This window comes from Nanorana parkeri, unplaced genomic scaffold (assembly GCF_000935625.1).
Source record: "Nanorana parkeri isolate BGI_ZX_2015 unplaced genomic scaffold, ASM93562v1 scaffold182, whole genome shotgun sequence".
Taxonomy (NCBI): Eukaryota; Metazoa; Chordata; class Amphibia; order Anura; family Dicroglossidae; genus Nanorana; species Nanorana parkeri.
In genome coordinates this window covers 1,817,209-1,827,994 of record NW_017306450.1, presented here as the reverse complement: position 1 = coordinate 1,827,994, position 10,786 = coordinate 1,817,209, and the positions used below count along the sequence as shown (strand labels likewise).

At 37.2% G+C, this 10,786-nt stretch overlaps 1 protein-coding gene across 2 annotated transcripts in view; it reads left to right on the top strand.

Moving 5' to 3' along the window:
* The first annotated feature begins 4,620 nt into the window (after positions 1 to 4,620).
* FGF13 (fibroblast growth factor 13) overlaps positions 4,621 to 10,786 on the top strand; it is a 126,216-nt gene continuing 120,050 nt past the window's right edge. The window contains exon 1 of one of the 2 annotated variants that reach the window (XM_018555066.1): positions 4,621 to 4,752. In XM_018555066.1, coding sequence (XP_018410568.1) covers positions 4,654 to 4,752 — 99 coding nt within the window. In that variant the 5' untranslated portion in view covers positions 4,621 to 4,653. Of the gene's footprint in view, positions 4,784 to 10,786 lie in introns of both variants that reach the window. The other variant, XM_018555065.1, reaches the window with a different exon arrangement.

The following is a 10,786-nucleotide window of genomic DNA, read 5'->3' as shown; positions in this document are numbered from 1 at the left end:
GCCACCCATTCTTTCATTGTTTGTACTTGCATGGTCTTCCCTTCATTCTACAGGTAAATCCTCCCAACTTTGTGCACTACCCCCATGGTTTAGTATAGAGCATGAAGATTGTAGCTGGGCCACCAGGATACCCACCAGGCTGAGGTTTCTGCCTTGGTTGTCTTGTGGATGATTTAGCTCTGCATTCAACAGTTTACAGCATTAGTAAATGCAAGACTGTATGGATAACAGGTATAAACCAAGGCAATAATAATGTAGTTGTTCATAGTTATAAACTCACTAGTTTAATAAACCACACATGAAGCTCCTCCTAGAGTAAGAGGTCAGTGTGGATCTCAAAATGGTTTTCAGGACCTCCTTTCCTTACCTGCTCTATGTGCTTCTGTATATTATATCACCTTTATGCACTGCTGGATTTAAATAGCTATCAGCAAGGGGAAGGGTGAAAAGTTGTATTTCCAGTGAATGAAAAGCTGTTTTTATATTTGTTGCATGGTGCTAGTCTTTGGAGAGCTCTCACATGTTTTTGTTATCGGATAAGAGTCACTAAAAGTATAAATACTCCAAAAAAGATAATAAAATAAAAAAAACGCACATATATATATATATATATATAATTGAAATTTCAAGTATTCCTCAAAGAAGACACATTGGATGACTAATGTGACAATAAAATGTATTTTGTACCATGTGATATTCTATGTTAGGCAATCAAAAAAAAAAAGAAAATCGGAAAAGAATCTGAGCATTAAAGCATTGGCTGTGTCTGCAGATAAAGCAGTTTGCAGTCTCCAGCTTTTCTTCTGCTGCGTGGTTGTTTCATTAATTTATTCTCTCTCTGCTAGACATAATAGCACCTACAGACTTTGGCTGCAAACTGGCCTTCTGTCTGCTCTCTCCTGCAGCTGAATCTTCTGTTTGTTTTAGAACTAAAATTGGTGGTTGGCTGTGGCAGATTATGACTCATTGTGTATTGAATATCCCACAGAATATGTACATTGTGATATTGTGATAAATGCGTTACTGAAATTGGAATGGAATTATGGATTTGGGACAACTGTGCTCTTTTTAAAATATGTTTGGGATAGAGGTGGACACATAGCCAGCAGAAAAGATCAATTATAGATGGAGCGTTTCAAGAACTTTAGGGCTGGATTGTATCTAATGTAACTACAATAATTATCAGGGCCATTTAATACATGTGCATTATACAGTTGCTATCCGATTTTCATGAGCCTTTTTGTTGTTGGCAGTAAAAATAGAATCGGTAATAAAGACATGCTATCAGGTCAGGTCCTAAAAACTGGATAAGCTCATAATTTTGTTGAAATGCTGTTATGACACATTGAGGTTGTATATTGTATTTTGTTCTGTGTCCAAATGGCACTAAGCAACTTCACCTCCCTGTGTAAACCTCACCCTGCCACTTAGCTATTCAAATACAGCCTCTGCTGGCTACTAGAGTCCTGGAAGTGGACTGTTGAATGGTGAGCTGGGGGTTCAGTACCAGGAGGGGACAGGGCTTAGTGTTAAAGTGACACTAAACTCAGGAGGTATGATTCAAGTATTTTAACTATTAACAGAACTGTACTTTTTTGTGTATCACTCGGCTGTAGATCCTCAAATCATATCTGAATTTGTGCTGACACCGTCCTTCCTTCTGGAGGGTGGCTACTTTGTTCCCCATGGTCCGTGTGTGTTTTAAGGTAGCCACTGCTCTAAGCTTGCTCCCGTGATAGACTACAATCTCATGTTTAGTTTACTAATGATTGTAATCAATCACAGGAGTAAGCTCGGAGGGCTACTTTACAACACACACAGGGACCATGGGGAACAAAAGTAGTCACCCTCTGGGAGGTAGCACAGTGTCGGCACCAATTCAGAGATGATTTTAACATCTACAGCTGAGTGATATACAAAAAAGGTACATTTTTGTTAATTGTTAATATACTTGAATGCATTTTCAAGATTTAGCTCCTGAGTTTAGCCTCACTTTAACTTGAACAGAAAAAATGAGCCCATGTATATTTAGCTGTAACCCAAGGGCTCCAAAGCAACACAGGATTTGCTTTGAAAAGTATATGAAGAACTTGCACTTCAGCACTATTGTTAGTTTTGCTAGGTTTTAGGATCCAATAGGTTATATTCGCTGTTAATTTGCCAAACCTGATCATTATTATTATTATAATATTGTTACCACTACTACTATATTTACATAGCAAATTATATGTAAAGCTTTTTGTTGTGATGACTTCCATTTGGTGTCTTTATTCTGTGCTTTTGGCAAACAAAAAGGAGCTGGATATAGGATGTAGGTTCTACTATTACGCTTGCTGTACTATTATTCTTCTACATGCTTTAAGCATTTACTAGCTCTGCTTTTAGATGAAGAAAAGGCAGGGTTTTCCTTTTGCAAAACATTCAGGTTTTTACCATTTAAAGCTGTTGGTTCCCTCCAGCTATTTAATAACAGCACTCAGATGTTTGTTTAAACATTGTTACCATTTTGCATGTTTATATTAGAGTTGGCTAATTTATTTACTTATTGTTGTTCACACCATATTAAGTTTATTTAATTTTACTGTTTCTGTTTTAAGTGCATGCCTATTACATTTTATTCAGATTATTTGTGTTGTTTACTTTCTCTCCTGATGCAGTTATTAATAGTTCTAAAAATATTTTACTCATGTCCCTGAGAAAAATACCTGTCATATTTTATAAGTGACAGGTAGTATGAGAACCACAAACTTTAATGAATCACATTTTCTATCTGGGCTGGGAAATTCCCACTACGGCAAAGTATTTTAATGAGAGAAATATCATTCGGTTAGCTTTGAATATGCTTAAGTGGCTTGCATAATAAAGCCCTGCAAGATACCTGTCACCTGTTTCAAAACTGGGCCAGCCATCTGCTAGGACAATGCAATTTATCAACACTCCAACCACCATTCAGGTCTCCCCCAAACACTCCAGATACTTATCTCTGCCCTAGAATGGGCTCCCCCGTTGTCCTGGTGGCCTCTACATTACTTCCTGTTCCCTCTGTTAGCCACATCAAAGACTTGGATCTGTGTGAGTCAGGGGTTCTTGTTGGGTGTTCAGGCAGAGGCACACAGTAAAAGTCTTCTGCCCCACCATCCTGGACCTTTGCCACAGCTAACAGAGAGAAGGTGAAATGAAGTAGTGACTGGAGGCCCCTGCTGCAAGACAGAAGTAAATATTTAGGGTTGAGGTAATTTTTGTAACGGCAACTTCAAATGACAGCCTACTTAGGTATTTTTTTTACAATAAGTCTACCTCAAAATGACTGGTTTTGGGGGAAATATGGGCCCTGCAAAAGAAGATGAATCCTGATTACCTTCCTGGTAGTCATTTACTCCTGTCTTTTGTTCTCCTGAAGAGCAGCTGCCAAAAAAATCTTCATCACCCAACACACTTAATGGACACAATAATAGATTATTACCATTATAGTACACCTCAGTGATGCCATCTACTGGACCAGTAAGAAGCATCTTTATTAATATTGGTTGCCACCATCATTAGCTGCTTCTCTGATGTTATTTAGTTATGTTGGCTATACATAAGTTTACCATGAATGCTCTTTTTACACTTAATAACCTTGGCACCCAGTCATATATCATGACTTATACAATATGCAGGTTTGTGGCAATTTGGAAACTTTCATTTAGAATTTAGGTATAATAGTTTGCCACCCATTATTTGAAATTATTCACATTTTCAAGCAACCATTTAATTAACTGAAACCACAGCAATGCCAAAGGAAATGTTGCTTTGATTTCCACCCCAATTTCAATCAATTTGCTGCTGGAAACTGGGAAGTGATCAAAACCATGGAAAGCAGATTGTTTTTGACCGCTCAACTCTACACAATTGTGTTTTTCAATCAAAAGATGTTGACAATTTTCAAAATTGCCAACTGCATGTCAAAAATACTGTTAAAATATAGCATATAAATAATTGTTTGGGTCAAACAATGGTGGCCTTTGTGCTGTTGTAGGTGACAGGTATGCTTTACATGTACACACAATATAAACCCATAAGTGCTGAACTATTTTGAGGATTACATCAATAAGTCGCTGAAGTGAAAAATATTAGCTATCGGTAGGCCTCATTTACCAAAGGGTCTTAAATAAGAACTGTATTGCTCATAATAACCAGCCAGAATCTCCTCTTTATTTTCTAACCTTCTTTGGGAGAATAAAAGGACACACTTGATGGTTACTTTGGTCAACAGGTAATTTTTATTTCAAGCGCTTTGATTAATAAGCCCCGCTGTTGCTTGATATGTAGCCAAAAAGCCTGAAAAGTATTTGCTGCACATACACATTATTTATTAATGTGTGCTAGTGATGTTGCTGTAAGCAACATGGACACTTTCAATGAGGCCATCAGAGGCAGCGCAAAAAATCCTCTTATAGTTCCATTACATGGAGTGGTAATTTTTCCAGGCCCCTGCACCCCTCTTCTCTTTATCACTTGTCAAGGTTGATGTTTTCACTGGATATAACATAGCACATATTTTTTTTTCTAAGAAGTGACTAGATTGTCATATTTAGCTCTAACTCCAGTTCATTTTGTTATGTGGTAACCACAGTTCTGGATGACGCCCCCCCTGGCACACAGGAGTACATTATGTTACGGCAAGATTCCATCCAGTCAGCGGATTTAAAGAAAAAAGAGTCCCCCTTTCGTGCTAAATGTCACGAAATCTTCTGCTGTCCTCTGAAGCAAGTGCACCACAAAGACAACACAGAGGCGGAAGGTTTGTGCACTATGGATCCATGTTATGTTCGTTTTTTTTCCCCTTCCCTTTTTTTTTCTACTGTTCGTGTCCCTATCTTGTGCTGTACATTCCCCGGCCTGTGTCAAGAATGACATGGGGAACATAATGCGCTTCATATCATGTCCTTCTGCTTGCCTGTTAGTGTCTAATACAGTCTACCAAGGGACACTGTATGATATTAAGCATGTATACGCATTATACCGAAAACTTATTGAAAGATAACAAGCAATGACTTGGCTTTTACCCCCCTTTCCCAGATGTAACTGTTTTTACCCATGCAGTCTGCATCATCATACTGCCCTTTTGGCTGCTAAATTTGCTTGCTATTAAAAACAGCATTTTCCCTCATGTTCTCTTCCAAAAATTTTAATTAATGCACCTTTTTCAAGAATGCCACTTGTAATCAAATGACTCCCCCTCCCTCCTCTCCATAAGGCTTTTGCACTTGCTGTAATAATTGAAAGTTTAGCGTTAGCGCCAAAAAAGCAATAAAAGAATGTTTTTTTGTAATGCACGCTGGACATGAATAAATTGCATGCAAATGAACTGTGCATCTGAAAGGAGACTGTTTTTTCTGTGTATTTTGTCTTTTCTTGCAGGCACAATAAAGGTTTGGATTGATTTATGTTATGTCAAGTAAGGATTATATCATTAGCATATGCTGTAGACTGATACACATCTTTAGGGCTATTGACTCAACTCATATAAAGTGCAGTTGCCCTTAGTCCTTACCAGACAATACAATTTCAAGTTACTGCAGTTAGATCAGCTAAGTGTTGATTTTTGATTGTTTATAATGGGTTAATGCACTTAGTAGGTATGTATTGCATTTTGCCCTGTTTTATAAAAAAAACTATGCTGATAGTTTGTAGGTTGTCATTGCTGAGCTCTACCTCTACAAATTCTAGCTATCATGTCAATCCAAAGAATTCAATAGGTTCGGAGCAAATGACCCAGAACAAGAATGTCATAAGAATTACTTTTTTCATTTTGGATATAATAGGGAAGGGATTAAACCTAGAAAAGTTACTTTGTGCTGTCTATGTCCAAAAGGGGAGATTCCCTTAATTTCTGTCTTGGAAACACAATAGGAGGTGAGATAAATCTCCTCAAAGTGAGGCAATTGCCATATTGCATACCAGAGGTTGTCACCAGAACATTTGTCCCCATTGGAAGATTCCCTTCACCTCCTGCTCTCATGACAACTCTAAAATGTAGGAGTTTCCATCACTCTCTGTCTTGATAAAGTGGTCTTGAGGAGAAGTAGAGGGGTAAATCTCTCAACTAGGGACACCAATCTCAATAAAAATTTGATAGAGGGTCTAACTCTTCCTTACTTTAACCCCAAAAAGTTTGCCTTTACATACACTTTAGGAGAATAAAAATAATGTAAAAAAAATGCATGGAAGCCCGTCATATTTCTGTTTATAAGGGTGAATCAGCGCTGTTTGCTTGCCTCCCTTTGAGAATCCTCACTGCTCTTTACAATGTCCTACTAAACAAGTCAAAGCTGAACAAGCAAACACCAATCCTAATGTGCAATGGGCTCCAAAGCATATTCAATAATAAGATTCTTACTAAAGTAATGTAATATCTGCTATGGATGGCTACATTTAGCTCACCATTGTTGGTCTTTGAACTAGTTTATTAAATAAACTTAATAGTGTGGTCCATAGCAACCAATCAAATTTCTGCCTTTGCTTTTCAATATACGCCAGGAAAAATGGCAACTGTAATCTAACTGGTTTCTGTAGGCATCAGTTTTGTATTAAATGTAAAATGTTGTTTAAATGTAAAGGTTGTTTATCTACGTAAATGTAAAATGAGCGACATATTTTTTTTATTTAGAATACTAATGCAAAAGAGCATATTTATAAAGCAATGAATGTGACTTTCACCAAATGCTGCAGGTGAATCCTGCTGGTGCATGTGTTTTAAATTTCAGTGACTGATTCACCTGCAGCGAATTTCTGGTGAATATTACATTAACTGCTTTATACATATGTCCCTAAAGCTGGCCATACACCTATAGATTTTCTGCATTTTTTCTATGGTCAGATGGAAAAAGTGCAACAGATTCTTCCATCTACGCTAAACTGTGTGGATGGAGAAATTACCCACTGGGCCGAGCTTGGCTCCGCTGGCTCTCAAAATACCTGAAAAATGCCTACATCCAATCAGTTTGTTCAGGTATTTTGACAGCCAGCAGGGCCGATTAGCAAGATACTGAAACTTGGCCCAGTGGGAGATTCCTCCATCCACACAGATGGCATAGATGGAGGAATCTGTTGCACTTTTTCCATCTGACCACAGAAAATCTGCAGATAATCTATAAGTGTATGGCCAGCTTTACTCTAAAATTATAATGGAAAATAAATCCTCTTAGCACCTTACTCTGTCAAAACTGGATTATAATTAATCTACTTATTTTCCCTGACTGAGGTATATGGCCCTGACACCCTGAAAACTTCTACTAAAATGTATTTTATTTTGGCATATGCAGCAAAATGACATTTTTTATTAAACATATTTATAACATCATTATTACTTAACGTATTGCTGGTCCTACAAAGGGTCAAGGTGAGCACCATTTTTCAGTTGATGTCATTTAGTGGTACATCAGGAGAAGTTTCTTATATTGGATCATACTAACCACTAACTGCCAGGTTCTGCTGTGCACAGTAGGGAAATTATACAGTGAAGTGAAATCAGCATCACCATATTGTTTCCTCAGAATTCACATAAACAGTAACAACCATGATTTAGAGAGTCTAAGCCAAGGATCTTTTAGGAATACACCCGGTGCTGCTTCACTTAGTAATTCGCGTTAAAGCGTTTGGCTGAGATAGCCCCGATTAAATTACACCCAACATACAATTAAAGTATAAACAAATGAAAGATGAGAACAGCATTTAGATAGATCCTCTTTGCAAACCTATGGTTGGACACAAAATTTTGTATTTCCTGCTGTGCTGGTGTTACAAACTGCAGTGACCTAGGACAATGTTGTCCAAGAATGTGCCTCTCCATTGACCTAATCATAGCCATAGCATTTAAGCGTGAGAGGAACTGGACAGGTTAGGTTGAGTAGAGTGTGTTACAGGAAGAGGAATAGAACTCTAGTTTAAAGTTACAGCTCCACAGGACCCCCTGAAATTGGCAAGACTGAGAAGTGCCCCGTTTGGTTTATGATCCTACTGAAATTACAATAGCAGAAAATATTACAATATACTGTTAGCTTAAAACTGACAAGGCATGAAAGGGAATGGAGTTCCACAAAAGAGTATCAGGACTTATGAAAGACTGTATTAGCATGTGTCTAGGCATCTCTATTAAATCATTTACTGGTTGGTAGAAAGATCCCTCAGTATTCTGCGCTCTCCATTCCCATTCTTTAAAAGAAATGGAGACAGAATTATCCCTCTTTTTTCCCCATGTACAGACTGCCCCCTCCCACACTCAATACTGACCCCATCACATCTAGATCACCTTCAATACAGACTCCTTCACCTAAAGATCCCCTCCAATATTGACTCCTTCCCTTCCAGATATCCACTAGCTTCGACATCAACTCCAGTCTGCCTTCAACACCAGCCATAGCATTATCCTGCACCCCATAGCTCCATGTTGCTCTCCTGTTCATCAGCACCTGTATCATTCCCTTCTACAATATCTTCACAGTGGTAGAAGATTATTCTGTTACAGAAGGCGGAATAAAAATGTTCGTGAATAAAACATTTCTTTAAATTTCTCAATAATTGTGTCCATGTCAGTTATAATTATGCTTAACTAGTTAAACCATTCCTGATTACCTATACCCATTTTCACTAATCCATATTCACTTTTCTGATCATTGTGACCCAAAAAGTACTCTTTGGTAACCCATCAGAATTGTGCTATTATGCCAACTGAAGTGGGAGTATGCCTCTGTACCTATACATTATAATGCAAAACATTATTAAAATTATCTCATCCAGCAGATATTATAAAATGGCATTAGAGAACAAAGCTGAGTTAAAGTCCAATACTTGCATAGTTATTCGCTAAAGGTTGAAATGTTTGGAGAAGACAGGAGAAGTGAAAAATCTAGGACAACATAGCTGGACTGCAAAGTGAACTGAATTGGAGAATTTTTCCAAATCAACTATTTTGGCCTAGATTCTTCACTTTTCCTACTTTCTCCAAATTCTTCACCCTTTAGTGAATAACCCTGTTGGACTCTCTTAGTCAATCTGCATAGCAACAGGGTTTGCAACAGTCGCTATGCCAAACTGACATGTGACATGTTAAGTCTTCTTCTGCTCCCTTTTTCAGTCAGTTAGCTAAATCCTCTATTAATTTCAGCTTCCAAACTGTGTTTCAACATTGTTATTGCATAGAATTCATATTTCCAAAAAGGAACTAGATCAAGTGTAGGATTTAGTAAATTACTCCAGGATACTGAGGTGATATAATGCCAACACTGGAGAAAATCATGTGTCCTGTTTTAGTGGCTTTGAGGTCATAATCTGTCATTAACAGACAGTAATTAGACAAGGTTTAAAGCACTTGTAGATTGTAATATTGCCAGTGTAGAAATATTATTGTTGGCAAAACATATTTTTAGATTGATTGACTAGCTTAAAACTTGAAGAATAGTGATGAGAACACCAATCCATGCAGAAGGAGATATAACCCAAATTGGGCTAAATTTCAAAAAGGAGGTATCCATAAATATCAGGCAGTCTGATGAACCCTGCTTAGTGTTAGTTTCCCCTTTCCAGTAGAGCTAATAAAAGTAATAAAAAAAGATATATGGCCTCTATTCCCACAGATACTAACCAATCTCTGTAAACATATGGTCTCTTACCCCTACAACAGTGGTTAATTTATAGATTATGTTGTAACTGCTCTTGTGGGGCAGGTAAGTTGCCTTCAGTTAAATAAGCTCCAGTTTCCCACATAACCTTCTGGTACATGGAAAGGGGTGTAAAACACAGGCAGATGCTTTCAGCATGGCCCCTTCATGTCATCCTTCTTGCAACACCAGTCAGATGCTGAAGATCATATAAACTGGTATCAGTTTAGTAAAGGGGCATATTATTGGTGTACTCACTTACTACAGGGATATTATGTTTTATACTCCAGGTTGGTATCTTTGTGGGGAAATGTTTGTGTGAAAAAATATATTTTAGCTTTATCTTTAACTTTATCTACCCTTTACATTTTGGCAACATCCACTGACTTTGCTTACATGATCAGTGAACTATTTTGTCAATATGATTTATATGCGATCATAAATGAGTACATTAGGATCTACAGTTATGAGGTACTGTATCACAATAATCAAGTTTCATATAAAATTAAGACAGTCATTATTAAACTAAAAATCAATAGTTTACTTAGGGTTAAGTGAATGTGTAATTTATTTCATGAAAATTATAGATTGCAAGGTTACATTGTAATGCATAAGCTTCAAGCTGTGAAGACATTTATTCGTGATTCAGGAAGTTACAGTTATAATTTTAATAGTGCTGTTAGCAATATTCTACACATGCTGTACCAAAAGGTTTAATATGTGAACCATGAAGTATACATCTCTGAAACTTTGGAGTCCACTCGAAAAGAACAGTTTTTTTTCCAAAATACATTGCTGACAGCACTAATTTTTATCCTATATAAAATTATAATCTGCAGATAACTAGTAATTACATGGAAACAATTTAAACTGAAAAAATCAACTAATTTGCTAAATCTGAATTACAATAGCTGTTCCAGAGGCTGTCAAATTGTATTTGTCTTATAGAAAATAACTTATAGTATTTGTGAAGTCAGTAAATGTTTTCAATAGTAATATGATTTAGTTTAAAAAAATAATTAGATTTAGTTTAAACAAATAATTAAACGGTTTCTCGCATGGCCTCCCTTCCCAACCCGCTTAGTCAGTGCTGGGGGCAGGCAGAAGGCGGGCAGCCCAGGGAAGTCACTCGAACACTGCCTTAC